Source organism: Zosterops lateralis (assembly GCF_965231275.1).
Source record: "Zosterops lateralis genome assembly, chromosome: 10".
In the NCBI taxonomy this organism is placed as follows: Eukaryota; Metazoa; Chordata; class Aves; order Passeriformes; family Zosteropidae; genus Zosterops; species Zosterops lateralis.
Window position 1 is genome coordinate 15465810 of NC_139770.1, and position 19555 is coordinate 15485364.

Consider the following 19555-nt stretch of genomic DNA (forward strand, 5'->3'; position numbering starts at 1 on the left):
GGGGATGGAGAGACAGAGAGCTCCTGAGTGACTGGGCTGGGGATGGAGGGGCAGAGAGAGCTCCTGAGTGACTGGGCTGGGGGATGGAGGGGCAGGGACAGCTCCTGAGTGACTGGGCTGGGGGATGGAGAGACAGAGAGCTCCTGAGTGACTGGGCTGGGGATAGAGGGGCAGAGAGAGCTCCTGAGCAATTGGGCTGGGCGGAGATGGAGGACCAGAGACAGGATGTGAGGACAGAATATTGTGGCCAAGCTGCTTGAGACCCTGACGAATTTTCAGTTCAATCAGCATCACCAGTTATTTCTGCTCGTGGTAGAGCTTTCGGCAATTAGTGAAGTGTGAAAGTTTATGAAAATTATAGCCAGGAATCCTCCTGTACCCTGCGATAGGGATGGGAGAAGTCGTTAGTTATGAAAAATTCAAATACTTCACTTTTGCAGAAGCAAATGACTAGAAGGCCAAAGAACAGGGGTTATATTTCTGCTTTCTGTTTGCTGATTTACAGATCTCGTACCTCAGTTCTAGTAAGAGGTAGTAAAAAAATCCCCAGAAGACTGCCAAATATAAATCGATTTTTAAAAATCAGCCGTAGATAACCTCACTTGAGAAAACACACAGGTTCTTTGCAGTATGAGAAACGATAGGATTAATGTTTATGCTTTTCCTCTGACCCTGCTTCGGTCTCAATAGAACTTTAAAGGAACCATCAGCGAATTACACTTGTGAAACAGTAAATAAGCAGCAAACTCGATCTCACGACGGAGTGTCGGTTCCCGGCCGTGTGCCCGAGCCAGGGCAACGCCGGGCCCCGCGGGGCTCCTCCGCACCCTCCCTCTGGGCAGGAGGCCCGGGGGCCCGGATGCCGTCGGGCCCTTCATTATCGCGCGGCTCCTGTTTTAGGCCAGCGGGCCGGGGCGCAGCGCCAGTGCCCGTACCCCGGCAGCTCGGCACAGCCTGGCCGCCCACCCCGCACCAGGAGACGGGGCTGGTGCGCAGCGCAGTCCGCCCCACGCTCAGCCCGGCCCGGCGGGTCGGGGCAGCCCCAGCCCCGTTCCCGGCCCCGCTGTCTTGTCCTAGCCCGGCCGCGCCCCCTCCGCCCCTCAGTCCGTCCCGCCCCTCAGCCCATCCCTCAGCCCGCCCCTCAGCCCGTCCCTCAGTCCCTCAGCCCGCCCCTCAGCCCGTCCCTCAGTCCCTCAGCCCGTCCCTCAGTCCCTCAGCCCGTCCCTCAGCCCGTCCCTCAGTCCCTCAGCCCGTCCCTCAGTCCCTCAGCCCGCCCCTCAGCCCGTCCCTCAGCCCGTCCCCCCCGCCCCTCAGCCCGCCCCCCCCGCCCCTCAGCCCGTCCCGCCCCTCAGCCCGTCCCCCGGGCCCGCGCGCTGCGGGCGGGCCGGAGGCGCCCCCTGGCGGTCAGGCGGCGGCGCGGCAGCGGCTCCGCCCCGGCCCGGCCCCGCCCGCCCGTTGCCCGGGGAACGCGGGCCGGGAGCAGCAGGGCGGCCGCTGCCTCCATCCCTCCATCCCTCCTTCCTTCCCTCCCTGCCGGCGCCAGCAGCGAGCGGCGCCCGCACCCGCACGCCCCGCCGCCATGCCCCGAGCCGCCCCGCTCCTGCTGCTGCTGCTGCTCGCCCTGGCCCAGCGCCGCGCCTGCCTTCCCGCGCCGGCCAGCGCCGCGCCCCCCGGCCGGGACCCCTGCCTCAGCCAGCCCTGCCGCAACAACGGCACCTGCTCGCCGCTGCCGCCGCCCCGCCGCCTCCAGCTGATCCTTCCCCAGCCCCCGGCCGGCTACAGCTGCTCCTGCCCCCCGGGGGTCACCGGCGACTCCTGCCAGGTAAGGGACGCGCCTCAGCGCCGCCCGCCCGCCCGCCGCGCGTCCTTGTGCCCGTCCCTGCCCTTGGGTGTCCCTGCGCTCTGCGGGGACAGAGCCAGTGCTCCCCCGTATTCCCGTCCGCGGGCGGCTCTGCCCGCCCTGCCCGCTCCGCATCCCGCCCTTCCCGCTGCCCCGCGGCCCCGCCGCCCGGCCGGTCCCGCTCCCTGGGGCGGTGTCGCGTCCTCCCCGCTGCCCCGCGGGCTCCGTTCCCGGCCGCGGGCACTCCAGGGCTGCGGAGCGCGGCCCCGCCGCTTCCCGGGCTCCCCGAGGGGCTGCCGGCCCTGCGGGCTGCGAGCCGCCGAGGGGGCTGTTCCCGGGCCGGGGGCTGGCTCCCGGGCGGCAGACGGGGCTCCGGGCTCCGCGCTCCGGGCTCGGTCACGGTGAGGGAGGACGGGGCTGGGCTCAGCCGGTGCCTCCCAGGTTAATGTCAGTACTTCAGCCCCCCCCCGCCTCCAGACCTCGCAGGTTATTTAACACTGACTTACTGGAAGGGGAAAAGGATGGTCCTTGGGAGTGGATGCTCTATTGCACTGAATGCTAATCCTTAATTCCTGTCTCCAGTGGTCGTTTTCATAGTCTAGGGGTGCTCACTCCCACGTTACGGGTGCCTTTTGAATTGGTTTTGAATTCTGAAAGATCGGAGCACTCAGAGGAGGGACAATGATCTAAAATACAGAGAAGCAGTCAGGAATGTCTTTCTAATATGCTTGGTCATATTGGGACCCAATGCAATAACATATTTGAGTTTAATTACTGTAACGTGAAATAGTATTTTTTTTTTTTTTTTTTTTTAATCTCTAGCATTAAGGATCTTTGTTATCGTGTTAAGAAATTCACAAGCACTGAGTTTTGTCTATCTCCAGATAAGGAAAAGCAGGTGCAGGTACACAGAGGTTTGTTTCCTGCATGTGTGTGTGCCGGGGTACTTTCTGTGACAGTGCTGTACAAAGGGCTCTGTGGACTGACCACCATTGCTTTGTCACTGCTCTCGCTTGTAGGTGCATCTGACACAGAAGCAAATGACATCAAGTAATTGCAGTCAGCCTTTTAGTCTTTATTTTCTCGTTCCTTTGTCGTGTAGTATCTGAACTATACTGCTGAATAGATGAAAGGGATAACACGTTTACTGAAGACTTAATGTGTAGTCGAGTGTAAGAGTCATTGTAAAGTAGGAGCGCTGTGCACAGAGTTCTCTGCCTGCCTTGAAATGCCTCAGCTGGTTCAATGGAACAATGAAAGTGAAAATATTTACACTAATGAGATTCTGTAAAACCGGAGAGATGAAAGTGGATTAAATAGATTCCTCTTTGGCTATTTTAGATCTTGTCTTAGGAGTTTACTATGTTTCTGTCTCTACAAAGAGAGAAAGAGAGCGCTGTGTGTTTGCTTCTGCACATTTCTGTTAGACTTAAGTGTCTGAGATCGATGACTGAAAGATTAATGACCCTTTTGAAGATCTAGTAAAATGTTACACTTGCTGCCATCACACCTCCTGTGAAGTGTTGTGCCTGGGGATCTGAGTTTAATTGTTTTTCTAATAAAAGACATAGGCAATGTTTTCATAGCAGTTATGCATTCTATTAACTAATAACAGGAGCCTTATGGTGTTATAAATTTTGTTTCTTTTTATAAAATTGGGAGTAATGACCCCTGCAAGGAATACAGATAAAGCAATGAGTGCCACTTCTAGCTATCACATCAGCAGTTCAGGTGTGGATACCAGGTAGCTCTGAAAAGTTAATATGATTTTGAAATGTAACTTTAACTGGAGACCAGGCAGGGCTTTTAAAAGGTGTAATATAAACACAGTACACCCATCTTTTAGGTTTTGCTCATTTTATCAAAATAGGGAATACATAAATGTTGTACAAATGCATTACTTCTTGTGTTGCTCTGTCATTCAGATACCTCAGAGCTTAACAGCTGCCTAATAGCTTAAACTTCTACAAAGAAAGGTCATGTTCTCTAATTCAGCAACAGTAAACAAATGTAATGATTTAAAAATAACCATAAGGATTTTTTCATGTACCATTACAGGTCATGAGAAAACTATTGGCTAAATCAGGATATCACTGGGATATATCTAGATATGGGTTTTTGTCTTAATGCTGCAGCTGTTAGTGAACAATTGGACTCATGGAGGGAAATGCCAGGAAGGGAAGAAAAAATAGGAATTATTGTCTTTAAATACTCAGATCATGGAAAGTAAGTTTGGATTTTTGGAATTTATGGTGGAGCAGGAGTTCTTTGGGAACTCCTGCTTCCCTAAAAATATAGAATTACTTTCATGTCACTTCTTGTAGTGAAGGCAACATTTCAATGATTCTGCTCAGATGTGTCAAGATTTTAGAATGAAGACAAAATGTTCTCAATGTGCCTGTGAGTCAGCTGAGCATGGTGAAGTTGATAATGCAGAAAGATTGCTGAGAGTCAAACTTGGAGATTGCACATCAATTTTACTCCTGAAGATTTTACTCGAACTGGTTTTGATGTATCTGTTGTGGATGTTGGTGCTGGCATGGGAAAAGAATAAAACTGACATCAGGTACACATGAGATACTTCTAAAAGTCCAGAGCTTTCCTATCACCGAGTGATGTGTTTTACTGGGACAAGCCAATTCCATGATTTCATGTTATAATGGCTTTAGTGACTCATTATTTATTTAACAACAGAAATTACAGGTCCTTCTAGTACATCCATTCCATGAATTATGCATTTGTATATATCTCACATTATTTATGGTTTGAATATACTTTGCTTTGGAAACTTCAGTGGTGGGGTGTTTTGTTTTGTTTTGTTTTGTTTTGTTTTTTTTTTTTTTTTTAATGGATTGTCTGCTCCCCCATTGTGGGACATTGCTCTAATTTACCTACATTTCTTCCCATGGTTCTGAATTTTTTTCCCAGTTTTCTTTAAATACTTATAGTCTGTAAAGGAGACTTAGAATTACTGTGTTGAAGTTTTTTAAACTTTGGTCTGAGAAAAGAAATCGCATTTATTCCCAAAGAAATTGTACAAAAATGTTAGTGAATTCAACTGCCTTTTTTCTGTGGGAATTTGAAATTGGCCATTTCTCAGGTTTACACTGAGAGAATTTGATGAAATAAATGGAAATGAACAGATACAAAAGTTCCATTAACTTTATAATCCCTAAATTTTACTTGTGTTTTACTTTTAAAAGCAATCTTTATTTCTAATGACTAAGGTAATGACTACTCTGTTATTTTTAATGATGTGTAGAATCCAATAAAATAGTTTTTCTTGACCAGGGAAGTTGTATGTAAAAATTAATTTGTGTTAGTGTCTCATGAAATAATTTAGAAGCATAAGGTACAAAGTAGTTAGGAAATTAAAAATTTTTATGATCAACTTTGTAATTTGCTTAAAAATACAGAATTGGAACTTAGCTAATTGCATTGAATTGCATGATGTTTATTTGATCCCATGCTAGTGCTAATTTCATTAAAAGGCTATCACATGAAGAAATATTAAATTATTAATGTATTTTAAAGCACTGTCGTATGTGCTTTGTTTTAGTTGCTTGTCTTGTTTGGTTTTTAATTTAATTTCTTTCTCCCCTTTTCGGTTGATAGTTTTCTCTCGTTCTTTTACTTTGCTGCTTTTTGATATATTTTTAGTTATTTTATAGGTTGTCAGTAATCAGAGCCAGAGAACAAGTAGTGTCCAAGCAGCACTCTGACTTTGCAGCAGTTCTCTTTTATCCGGTCTGATTAGTGATGACTGAATGTTCCACTTCGGAGCGTGACGTGGGAGCCACTGGTGCAGTGCATTTTTGAGATCTCTTTTAGTACCAAAGAGATCTCTTTGGTCTTGGGGATGATTTATTGTGTTAACTCTGCTGGTTATATTTCTACATTTAGAACAGAAAATATTTTTTAGACATAATCGTGGACATTTTATTTAAAATGGAATTCTAGAGGGATGTAGTCTGAGTTTAGAAAAGTCAAGGAAGGAACTGATATTATAAAAACTGGCTAATAGATTATATTTTAAATTTTGTTCTTAAATTTTTTTTTAATAATTTTTAAAGTTATTTTTTATTTCCCTTCCTGAATTTCTGCCTGATTGTTCTTCTTCATTCCCTCCCTTTTGTTTTGTACCTTTGAATGCCAGATGAATTTATTCTTGTCTTTGATCATAGTATTTGAATGTTTGTAGACTTTAGTGCAGTGATTTCAGGATTTTTTGTCCTTTGACCCCTGCTTTTGTATTTTTATCTTGTGTTGGTTTTTTTTTTTTTTTTTTTTTTTTTTTTTTTTTTTTTTTTTAAATTTTTTTTGTCTCAATAGATTTCTAGGAATGTGTTTAATGCTGAATGCAAAAATCCAGACTTAGCAAACTGCTGCAGGAAGAAGGATTGTTGTTTCTTGGCTCACTGGTCTAATACTTCAGCATGAGCAGCATGGATTTCATTGGCCAGGTTATTTCAGGTTGCACTGGACAGTGCTGTGTAGGACATCCTTTAATCTAACTGCTAAATCACCTTGGTGTCAGTATCCTGATTAATTCCTCACATGATCCTGTTTTCTATTAAGCACTGACATCCCTTCTGAAAGGTCTCTAATCCTTAAATTCATAATGAATTCTCTAATATATTTTAAATGCTATTTTTTCCCATTCTTTACTCATTAATGAAGGAGGTATACTTAGATTATGTGGTTATTGTGATTTAATTGTTTTGTGACGTGACCACTCTGTTTCCTTTTTTAGCTTTAATAACAGTAACATCTAGAGTTAGCAGATACCCTCGAATTTTCTTCTTTTGTTTGGATGTCCTTTAGCCTGAGTTTTGAGATACCATGTTGTTTCCTGACTAGCTCTGCTCATTCTTGCAGTAGAAGATGCAGAACTTCAACATTTTCACTGATGAATATACTGTGTGTGAGAAGAGTCTGTGAGAGCTCGGTTTGTTCATCTTGGAGGCAACAAAGGGGGATCCAAGTGCCCTTCTCAGCACCTAATGGGTGCTCATAGAGAACAGGAGAAGGAGTTTTCCCTGATGTGATCAGTGACAGGAGGAGAGGGGACACATATGTTATAGTAGAGGAAGTCCCAGTTAAATCTAAGGAAAAAGATTCCTTGCAATGATGGTGGTTGAACACTTCATCAGGCATTTAGAACAGTTGTGGGACCTTCATCCCTGGAGATTCTGGGCTTGAGCGGCCCAAACCCCAAGCACCTTGACCTGAGCAGGGCTTGGGGCAGAGAACTCCATCAAGTTCCTTCTAGTCTAAACCAATCTTTATATACACACCCCTGCATTTTTTCCCCATTAGATTTTGCATTTGCCTGTTACCCTTGTCCTTGTTCATGCCTTCCCTTTGCTGGACATCTGAATCATTTCCCTGTTGTTATATATGTTTTTCATCAAGTTCAGACCAGATCTGGATGCTGACAAACTTCCTGCCATGCAAGCAGGACTTCTAAGATGACAATGTTACTGTCAATTTCAGGACACTTAGTTTACATCTCCTTTGGTCACAAATGGCTATATTCACATTTTACAGTCATTGTTGAGGGTTTTTTTCAATTTACAATTGTATGTCACATCGAACCTTTGGGTGTAATTTGTTTTCTGTGAGTTCATGTGGTCTGCAAGTGCAGTGTTGTTCAGGTACCTTGTAAACTCTGATCTCCAGGGTTGCAGTGGAGCTGGTGAAGTTCTGCAGTGTGGCACTGTGTGGTTTCAAATAGTACAGAATAAAATAATGTGAAAACTAGTTTCTCCACCCAATTTATTTTAGCAGTTATAACATCTGGTTTCTCTAACTGTAGTAGAAATGTATTTCCAGTCAGAAATTTAAGCTTTTCAAATTAGCATCTTGCCTTGAAGCATATAATGTGAAAATATTGAGTAAGAGACTACTCAACAGTTTCCTAAGCAGTCAATAAAGAATTGTCCTGTGGTTTTAACCATGAGATCTAAACAAATTTATTGTAAATATCTGTAGAGTAAAACTAGACTAATGGAATAACCCAAACTATTTCAGTTATATAAGAGGTCATTATTTAGGTATCATCTACACACTGACCTTTTTCTTTGTATTGTCTTTTCCACTATCTCAAAATGCTCTCTTTAAATTTGTTAAAAATAGTTATTTTTAAAGGCTAGTCAGGTCATTACATATACTGCAAACTATTTAGTTCTGAAAAAATCCATCATATAAATGAAAGTTTCATGTGTTTGCTTTCAGTACAATAATTTTTTTATGATTAATGATTGCATAAACCTGGATCAGGTGTAAAGAAACTGAATAATAGAAGATATGCTATGCTAAGATGCTCCAGCTTTTCATATGTTGTACTTTATTGCAGTTTATGCTCTTTGATCTAAGAAAATCAGTTTACAATCATATCTACTTAAAGCCCGTCCTTGTTTTGCTTTCCTTTGAAAGAATCTAACTTGCTGTTGTCATGTGTATATTGTGTAGCTCTGGAACTCATCTTTGCTGGAGCAGGCTCCCAGTGAAGTGGAGTTGCATTCCTTGGTTCAGTGTTACAGGAGGTAGGATTGCTCCCCTCCTCTTGAGGGCTCTCAGACTCTTGTACACATTGCTCTTCTGAGAGTACTTGTTTGAGAGCAGTAATTCCAGAAGTGGCATTTAACAGGATCTCACTTGATCTCAGGGCCATGAGTCTAGAAATCTTAGAAGATGATGAATTAAAATTAAAATTCTGTCTTAATAGGCAGATATGGGTCTGCTCAAAACAGTGTCCACCTGACCACCAACACAGGTTGGTTGGTTTTTGGTTTTGCAGCTGCTTTTGGTGCTCTCACAGCTCACTCTGTTCTCGTTAAATATTGAACCCCCATGATATTTTGTGTTACATTTGTGTTCCAGTTAATCCCATAGTTTAATTGGATGGAAAAAAATAATTCTGCTAGTTTTCATTTTCTGTCTTTCAATTTAACTGCATTCCCCTGTTGTATTTTTTCCCTTTAAAAATGAATTATTCCACTCCTTTTTCCGTGTGCATGTAGTGAATATTTTTCTTTTTGCAATGTCTGTAAGTCAGTAAATGATATTCCTGTTGTTTGTTGGTTAATCTAAAAAAGGGTTTTATGTGCTAAATCCCACTTTTATGTATGCTGAGAGGTTACCTGTTCTCTTGACAACCGCGCTAGAGGGAAGACTTTGATAATATTAATTTTTTCTTTTTTAAATACTTTTGGTTGATGTGGTAAGCTGAGCTCAGCAACCTGCCTAGTGGTATGGTGATCCTCAAATAAAAGGATCCAAATTTCCAGTGCACCTGCATCAGCTGAAAGCACATTTTTGGCAAAGTAGGGCTAATTGCATTAAAGTTTTTTGGTGGCAATTAAGTAAAAATCTGAAGGTAAAAGCAGTTTATTATGTGCATTTGACACTGTAGAGCATTGTTTATTAAAAAATCTTGAGTTGGTTTTTAAGGAAAAAAAAAAGTTTTATTCAGCTTTTTTTTTTTTTTCTGTATAGTTTTTCCACTTTATATGTTACTAGAATTAAGTAAACTCCAAAATAAATATTCTCTAGAGGGAAATTTTTTATTTGTCAATATGCACTCACAAAACATAAATTATAATTGCATTATTAGAAAAAAGATCTTAAACTTTGATTCAGTTGTAATTTTCCAACAATTTTGTAACAAGAGAAAGGCACATCAAAATAAACATCGAGAAAGTAATGTTTGCTTGATCAGAAAACTCTTTAATTTTTCCATTGGTTGAGTGTAATCTCTCACAAAGAAGCACTCGGGCACTCAAAAGCTGATTTGTGTGCTGCATATGGAGCCTGTTTGAGTTCAGCAATACATATCATTGCCCTATATTATTTTTCAAGTTGACCTTGGTTTGCTTTACAATAATACAAGCTGTGACAATTATGTATTTTTAGTATTATGTTCTGGTGTAAACCCTGAAAAAGTAGCTGTAAATTCTATAGAAAGATCTGGATTTAATACATAGTAAATAGGAATGGGAATATCAGGATTTGTGCTTGCAATTCTCACTGCCTTGCTGAGTCACACTGGGCAAAAACTCATAGAACCTTCTTACTTACATTTCTCCTCTATAAATTCAGTTAATCCTGGATGTTCAAAAGGTTAATTTGTGAATATGTATAAAGGCTCTAAGAATGCTGAGTGAGAAGCACTTTATAAGGAATCATAGTATGGAAATGCCAGATTCTGAATTACACATCAGTGATCCTATCAGGATATATTTAAATTCTAATGAAAAAAGCCTTCTTATTAAAGAAAAAATTCAACCACTTGGACTGTTTTTATATCTGGAAAATATTCAGTCTAGCAGTTTACAGATTAATTTAGTTTCATAATGTTCTTTCCCACTGGAAACAGGGCGATATATCAATGACCAGTATTTCAAAGACTTCTGTAGCAAAGGTGTTTGTGAACAAGGTGCTCTTGAATAAGGTAAGAACAGAATTTAAATTGATGGTGGAAGTAGGGTTGTTTTAGTTAGATAAGGCCACTGAATGTTAATGATTTTGAGAACTTTGTTGTACCTTATGTATTAGTTGCAACAGCAACTGTATTGTCAGTTTGAGAAGGCTTTGGGGTAGCTGTAGGAACAATAGCGGTAAAGAAAGTAACAAGATACAGTTCCTTTTCTGTCCAACAAGCCTCTCTTTCAGCCCAGGTAGCCCTTATCTGGTCTTTTGTGCTGGATCTAATAAAACTGAAGCTTGTTGACGACAAGTGTACAAGAGGAGGAATAACTTCAGTCAACTATGTCTATTCTGAATAAATAAATAAACTCTGATTCTTTGGGAGGAATATCCATAAGTTTTAATGGGTGCATGTGGTATAATCTTCACTGAGCCTGAGTGTTCAACATGGAATTTAAAGATGTGCAGATAATGTCACAAGAGAGCAGAAGCTGTTCTAGAATGTTGTTCCCTTCTGTGAACAAATAGAAGTTCCCAGAAGTCACGTTGAGGTAACTTTATTTACAAGATAGAGAAGGCAGAAATAGATAGCACCCCGAGAAAGATAAGTAGATATGGAAAGATTTGAATAATGTGGGATAGACTGCTTGTTCTTTTATACAAACAGGAAGAGTCTGAAGGTAATCTTGCGACAAGGACAATCCTTTAAAAAACCAACATAAGTGAGACAGTTAAATTCTTCTGGTCATCAGCTATTAATCAGATCATGCGGCTAAGGAAAATAAATTGACAATTTTTTGTAATTTTCCAGACTTGGTACATTGCTGTGATCTCCCTTTGAAATATATATCAGTTGTGTTTGTTCATAAGGACAGTAACTGTCACCAAGAACCACATGACTTAGGTCATTCTTAGGTTTCTTATTCAGCCTTAGTGATTTGTGCATTCAATTCAGCAAATCTGTAAAAATTAATGCAAATTTTATTTTTTTCTTTGCTTTAAGAAAAATGTGATGTATAGTTTCTTCTGCTGAAGAAATTAAGCCAATTGTTAAGTACCTTTATCAAAATCAAATTAGTGAACAAGGTTCTGTAATGGCTAACCAAACCATATTTTTTAGGTTTCATACACACCTAGCAGTCTATTAATAACTTGTGATTGACTATATACTTGTACTTCTATTGTAATCTAATTTTCAGGCAAATTTAGCCGTTTTCAGACAAACTGAATGTTAAACAGAAGGAAGAAGGCTGTGTAAAAGTCTAATAATAGTTTATGAGCTAAATGCCTTTTGTGTTGAGATTTCTAATTCAGTTGTCTGGTCGCAAGAGAGTTTCCTGGCTTTTATTGTGACTATGGAACACCAAGGTTGTGTTCTTGTATGTGGGGATCTGAAAGACTTTCTCATTTGAGAATGTCTTTGAATTTCAGGGAGTGGGGTTACATGAGGTTTACTGACATAGGCAGGGTCTGTAAGATCAGATACTTGATTAATTCTTTTTAAGGCTACAGTGTACTGTGTGATGATGGCATATGTGACAACTGAAGAAAATGGTGTTGAGTCCCCTGGGAAATTAACATGTTTAATTGAAGGAAGGACAAATTGACTTAATTTACATAACTTTAATAGACTCTAATGTTAAAATTTGTCTATTGCCTTTTGAAAGAAATGGAAAGGTATTGAGTTGATGTTATAGAAATTCTCGATAATCTTTCTGAGGGTTTGTGGGAACCTGGCTTGTACAGAGGATTCTAAAAATGTGGAACATCTTTAGAAGGCTGCTTGGAACTTGACTGTGATATCACTTAAAGCTGATGTAAATTCATAGTCACTCCTTTGTCAGTGAAAAAGTTAAAGGTAAGTTTAGAAATTGTTATTTCAGTAACTATTTGAGCTTCGGTTTCTTGGAATGTACCAAAGAAATTCTCTAAGGTGAAAGAATACAGGAACAAGGTCAGCTGTATCACTTGATTCACAACCACCTTTCTTCCCAGTTAAACCTCTTCCCCTGCAATCATCAAATTTCATCATTTTCTTTTCTGCAGGTGAGTGAGAAAGGATAGATCAATAGTTACAGTGATTCTGCCTTTTCACAAAGGCCTGCTTAGGAACAGCAGGATAGATCTATCAGTTACAGCTCTCTGATTATCACATCCTGCTGGTGAGCAGTGTGTAGCAAACCAGGGTATGATGGCCCAAACTTTGCTGGTTTTGATTTAGGAGCAGGGAGGCTTTTCTATTAATGTAACATATTTGAGAGTGATTTAACCATATTTACATGAGACATAATGTAAATCCTTATACTAATGAATTGAAAGATACTCTGGAATGGCAAGTGTGCTAACAAACTTTAGTATGTTACAGCAAACACAAGTGTAGCATCTTAGTTATTTTTGCATGGTGTATGTGCTTTTCACTTTGTAATGAGTACTGCAGCATCTTTCAACTTCAGATTTCTGGTTCTGAGGACATTCTTCTTTTCCAAGATGAGTTTGCATCCAGCTCTATTCTGTATCCTCAAATTTTCTAAGCTCCTTGCCTAAGGTGTGGAGGTTGGAGGTGGGACCTTTTCTGCCAGCAGCTATTGAGCTCTGAGAGCTGCAGGCTGGCAGAGGCTCTTCAGGCTTCTTGGCACTGAGCAGGGCAGTTCTGTGGAGCTGAAGTTCTGTGAAGTCTTGAGAACTTCAAGTTACCCTAGCAGCCTTATGGCTTTGAAATTCTGTTCTCTGACTTTGAGAGTGGGGCTGCAGCTGAGGGCTTCAAGGGGCAGCATTCCCTGGTCTTGGAGCAGAGCATTAGTGCTGCAGTAGGAAGGCAAAGTGTCTGTCAGAAACACATCTGTGATTTGGCCTCCTCTGGTCAGAGGTGCCAGCACAAAACTCATTTTAATCAATGAATTTTCATTTTCTGATAACCCCTATGTTCAGCTAGAAGTTTCTATCACTTGTGGTGACTGGAGAGAAAAGTTCCTGAGTATTTAATGGTGAATTGATTTAGATGTTAACCTTGCCATTACCTAATCTAATTTTGGAGAAAACTGTAAAACTGTTGAGTACCAGTTGTTGATCTGTACAGTTTATTTTTCTCAGTCTTTTTACCATAGCAGAGACAAGGTTTTCTGCTTTTCAAGGGAATTGTAAAGGTGTTAGGTTGATTGCTGATCAGGCTGAGCTGATGAAACTTGTATCCCTCATTTTGGAAGAATTTACTTCTTTCTAAAGACAATCATGTCAAACCCAGAGGGAACCAAAGTGTACGTAGGGATGTTTGAGTGCAGAAACTAATTTACAGTCATTTCTACTGCAATTATGGATGAGTAGAATAATAAGTAATTCATAGTCCCCTTAAACCTCATGAAGTAAGTGGGATGAAGATGAGTATACAATGTTGTGTGTTTGCATTTCTTCACTTAAGACATGAAATACAGGCAGGATTGGGAAAAAAAAAAGGACAAAAGTTAAACTTTATGAATGACTTTTAACCTTGTGTAACAGATAAGCTGAAATATTTGCCATAGATACTCATCATAGAATGAGGAAATCAATATATTCAGGCTTAATCACAAAGCACTTGTGTCGGTGCTCTGGGGTTTGACAGTTAGAGAAGCTTTGATTTCATGTACAAAATATGCTCTGAGCAAGGGAAGTTTGCATTACTGTGTTGGCTGGTTTGGAAAGGGAGAACTGGGCTGGGGCCCTGGTCTAACATCCACATCCCCAGCAGTGCTGCTCCTGAACCACAAAGCTGCCCAGGCCTTTGACCTTCACAGGGTTTGGAATACTTTTGAGGATACTAACTAGATGAGTAAATATATACTTCAAAAGGCCAGTAGAAGGCAATCTATTTGAAATATTTTCTAGGTATGTTTTTCTGGTTTTCCTCTACCTTTATCAGAATAACATCTGTTCTATTCCCAGTTCGTTTGATGCTTTGGCATCTGTTCACTGCAGTTGCAGGAATGTAATTTCTGTCGCTTCTGGTGTTGTCTTTTAACTGTGAGCTGCATAAATAAAGTTAGCTGCCAAAAATAGTTATTTTCTTCTTAGACAAAGAGGATTTAGATGCTGAAAAAGTCCGATAGCTTCTTTTCTTGCTTGACTTGCATTTCAATGGCATTGTGGGATTTTCCTTTCAGTACTGACAGTTCTTTAGGTATAACTAAAAGGATAGTTGGTTTGAATTTTCTATGTCTCAGCTAGATGAATTCACATAATATATCAGAGAATTTGACTGTTGGCCTTTCTTTTGGCACCTGCCTGTATTCCAGGTCTGAATAAAGGCATTTATGGTGCTGCATAGTGTTCAGGCGTCCTTAGGACTCTCACAGGTATGAAAGGTTTGTGAATTTCTCTGGTCCTATTATAATGTTATGAACCATTGTTCATGTGGATACAGCAACCCATGTTATTTTTAGCCATCTGTATGGATTTTTGAATTTTGCTTCTTCTTAGGCCAGCATTGTTCTTTAATAAAGAAGCAGACATAGTAGATATCTGCCATAGGATTTCATATGAATAGAAATATTAAGAATTAATTTTTGGCATTAAGGTTTAAATTAGGATATACAAGAAGCACATAATTTAGAGAAAAAATAGTCAGTTTTCATTGCTGATGAATTTCCAAGTATAATAATCATATTTATTCTCCTTTCCTTTTTTTTAATAGCAAATCTGATTCACATTTCCACAGTGAATGCTAGAGAACCAACTTGAGTGATCCAGTTAGTTTTCATTTACTCCTAGAAGACAGATTATGGGCTAATAGGTAAAATATTTTTACTAAGCAACAACCTCAGCAGTGACTTATCAGCTAGAAATATTGCCCACATTTTAGTTCTAAAAAATTTAGTAAAACTTGCTCAATGCTTGACAAATTTAGTAGATTTCCCGGGTTTTGACTGTCTTCTTAACCCTTACTTTTACTTATGACTTTCACTTCTTACTGTTAAGTAATACTGTTATTTCAGAGTGTATTTAGGTCATTATGTTTTTTAGATCTCATTTCCACTTTGGCCAATAACTAATGTGGAGGTCACGTGCCTTTTTGCTGAGATCATATTGCACAGTCATCTACATCAACCTGGAAGTGTGAGTGGATTGCTTCTCTTCTTACTCCACATCGAGTGAGAGGATTCTTCTAGAAAAGAAGTTTCTCTAAAATTCCTTCTTGTGAAATATGTTGGGAGTCAGTCTTTATAATTCTTCGCTGCCGATAAGTTTTGGTTTTATTTATAAGATTGAATTTCTGAGGGACTGAGTCCTTCAATGAGTTTTTCCAGTTGTAGTTATAATTTCATAATTGTTTTACTGTTTCTGTTTATTCTGCAAAAGTGTTCCTGGAGCAAGTCAATGGGTCCTATCACCAAGATAGCTGAGAATGAGAATTGTACTTGAAAATCCTATGAAGCACAGGGGCATCATTCTGAAAAAAAATGTTTTCAATATTTTACTTTGTGGAAAATCAGATGACAAAAGAACTCTTATTAGTGCTGCAGTTCATCTTCTTGTTTTGTTTCAACTAACTAGACCAGATAGCAACTTTCTTATTTTTTCTACACTTGTGATAACTCAGTGCAGATTGATATGGAAATAAAATCTGAGTTTCCATTTTTGTATGGGTTTTGGAATAGATTTAGAATAATCTATTGTTGAAGCTGTGTAACAGTAACTTCTTTCTAGCAACATTTAAAATAATTATCAACGATTATGTATTTGAGCTTAACAGTTGAATTGGACTCCCATCATTTATATATGTATGCAGATTCATCCAATGGTGTGGCAAGTATGGTTAAATTTTTTCACAGTGGACTGTGGTGCTGCTGACAGTCTTCAAGAAGCTCATTTCTCCAGATACTCTGAAATGGATTGACTAGAGCAGTGCAGCTCAGAGGCCTTGCTCTGAAACCTTGAGTCATTTGCTGTGCTGTATAGATGTGGTAAGCACAGTTTGTTCTAGGTGCCCTTGGGTTTTATGCTTTTTTTAAAATGTTTTTTTAAAAATATTTTCGTTGTGTATCACTATAGGGTGAGCCCTGTGTTGGATTCTATGTGAAGACAAAAGATTTGACAGGATTCAAGATGAGATGAATGAAGAAATGAAGAAAGAAAGAAATAAGAATCTTATTTCTGCATGTTTAATATGCAGACATATTTAAATTCCTAATTAAAGACTGTTTCCATTGCATTCAGCTGATTGTAGATTGGATCAATAGACTGCAATAGTGATCAATATCCGCAAGACCACATTATTGATCAATTCAGATAAAATAGTTCTGGCTACAGGTAATTAATAGATACAAGAAAAAAAAAGAATTGTCCTCACCCTTCTTGTTCTTTCATGTCTCCTGCCTGACAGTTGTTTTTTGATCCGAAGGCTTGAAAACTTGGTATTGCAAGGCATGATTTATAATCTGCCCCTAGAAATATTCTCACAATTTTCTTGAACATCAAAAGTTGCTGTATCTCTATAATGTTGGAATAAGATATGCTCACCTTTTACTTTGGAAATCTCTTGATGTTATAAGAAAAATATAGAACTTGAGACCATAAAATGGACTCTGTATTTTTCATTCCAAACATTGCAAACTTTCTTGTGCAATTTAACAATATGGTGACCTTTTAGAGGTTATCAGAGCTGATAGCTACTGTAGATATTTACCAGATGATACTAATTTACTTTTCTTATTGTCCCTATGAGTTTTATTCTAGAAATGTTTTAGTAAATCCTGCAGCAATCTGGTGCATTTTGCTGCTATGTTGAGTTGTGCCAAGTTGTTAATTTGGTCTCCCTTTGTATTTAGGCCTTCATTTTGTCACCCTTTTATTTTTACTTTTACCAGTTTACCTTGTCACAGGATGTTATTCTGGTGAATTGTTTATTCAGTTTGCCTTAATTTCTGTAGAGTGGTTCTGAATCCCTGACAGTGTTTCTTTGTATGGACTATAACCTTGTGGAATTCTCAGTAATGGTTAAAACTCATCTTATCATGATGAAACATTTTCACTCTGTAATACTAAGCACACAAATGCAAGTTCTATTTTTCACTTTATTGCAGGTTTTTGTTTGTGGATCTGCAAGAGTGCAGATGTTCTTCTACTGACTTCCTCCTTTTCTTGTATGTTTTTGGGAAGTTTTGTACAGAAGAGCTGAAACTGGAGTGGAAGAGCTTTGGACAAAATCTCTCTCGTGCTAATAGTCACTTTGCATTGTCTGTTATTGGGGAAACAGCATACTCCACATGGAAGAGAGCTCCAGGGTGATGAGGATCATGTGGAGTCACCTACATTTGTCTGCGTAGGGCTGAGCTTTATTTAGAATGGTTAATGCTGATCAGGAGCTAACAAAGCTCCTGACTCCCTGCCAGCTCCATGCACAATTACCCCGTCCCTGGAGTGTGGTGCTGAGGCACTGCAGCTGACTGGTAATGCAGCATCATGCCAGAATTAACCCTGCTGAGCCAGCTCCAATGTTTTCCCCATCTGTAGTCTGCTTATTTTCCACCCTAAAAAATCTGCTAACAACTGAGAGCTGAATGCAGTCATCAAATTGTTCACATGAAATTTTCTCATTTTATATGAATAACATGAACCAATTCTGGTTTTGTGTCTTAGGAAGTTTCACAGAAGGCTCTTTACTAATTACAGTAACCTAAAGATGCAGAAATCTTTTTCTGTGCATTTTTCCCTGGCTGCCAGGTCAGCTCTCTCTAAAGGCTGATGCACATCCAGCTTTCTCCCAGCTGTTTGCCTACAAATTGCAAGTCAATATTTGATCATCAGCCAGTTGCCTTTTTTGGACTTGGTTAAAGTAAATTTTTCTTTTACAAATAATGTATGTATGAATAATTATTTATTTACAAATAATAAATGGAATTTCTTGGAAGTAAAAAATTCTGTTTATTATTTATAATAATAATGGCTGTTTCTCCTTGCCACTCTAGCTCCCATGCCAACACAGACTTCTGTAACTTGGTCTGATGGAGAGAATGAACTCTCTGGAGGAGAATCTCCATACAGATAAATACATTGTCTGAAAGAAGCCAGGCTTGGTGTGTGATGGCTCTAATAGCTTCATGGTTGGTACATCAGTGTGGAAAAGGTAGATCTTGCTCATATCTCCATTCCTCTGCAATTTAATTTCAGGTGTCTGGGCTGCTGAAGGAAAAAATCAAATAAAATAATTTAAAAAAGGAGCTATCATATAGATTCACAAAGCTTATCCTAGCATCTGTTTTTTAATTAAGAATGAGAAGCACCTCATAACTTTTAAACAAAATACACAGAATTTAGGAACCAGAATATGTAAGATGTAACTATTTAGATGAAGAAATTTGTATAATGGTTTGGCATTTGTAACAAAGGTTTTGAACTTGATATAATAGCTGTAGTAATAAAAAAAAAAAATTCCAACAGTTATCAGAATGTCATCTGAATGTCATCTCTTCTTCAGGAATGCATATAGAACCTACGAGTTAAAATTCCAGTTCAGCACATTTTTAAAATCAGGGGTTTAGAAACTGTAGAGTTTTGCAATTGATGAGTTTTGATGTGTTCTGATTTATACACCAGTCACTGTCAGGTCCTTTAACAGGACCTCCTCCTTCCCCTTTCGTGTCAGTTCAGGCCAGCTGGTAAATGGGTTCAATGATACCAGTTTTGAGGCTGGTGCCCTGAGAGTCTCTTAGGTGTTTATCTGGCAAAATTACCCTCACATTTCAGTAACTTTAAGTGTCTATGAGATTGTGCTAAAGTATGTCCTAATTCAAGGTCTTTGTCTCCTTCGAATTAACATAAAAAATCCTGTTTCATTCTGAATATGGGTAACTAATTAGTTCCAAATACTTCTGTTTATCTGGATTTTAAAATTAAGGCTTTTTTTCGTATTAGATCTAATAATAATATTGCAATACAGTGAAAAGCACTGAATGATAAACATTGTTCTGTTTATCTTGAACCATAATTCAACTCTGTTTTTTAGAAATTCAGAACTATCTTATTCCTGTTAAAAGCATAATGTTTTATCTATGTTTGCATTTTGCATGTATGTGTAATTCTGAAAGTAAAAGTATTTTTTGGTTGTGGGAAATAGATCCATATGATAATAAAAACTGACAAAACCAATTTGATTTCTCAAAAGAAATGCTTCTTCTAGACACATAAATGGACACTATATTCTTATCTAAGTTGGGAAATTGTTGGTGCTGTCTTAACTGAATGGTTGAACGCTTAGTTGATTTTTTTAAAGAAAGAAATAAACTTTCTCAGTTGCAATCCATCATTTGGAAG

General features: G+C 39.5%; 1 protein-coding gene across 1 annotated transcript in view; it reads left to right on the forward strand.

The window, feature by feature from the left end:
* Window positions 1-1579: 1579 nt before the first annotated feature.
* The window catches only part of DNER (delta/notch like EGF repeat containing), a gene marked incomplete at its 5' end in the record, with an annotated part of 116095 nt that continues 98119 nt past the window's right edge, over window positions 1580-19555 (forward strand). The window contains one exon of the mRNA XM_083868801.1: window positions 1580-1822. Coding sequence (XP_083724927.1) covers window positions 1580-1822 — 243 coding nt within the window. The remainder of the gene's footprint in view (window positions 1823-19555) is intronic.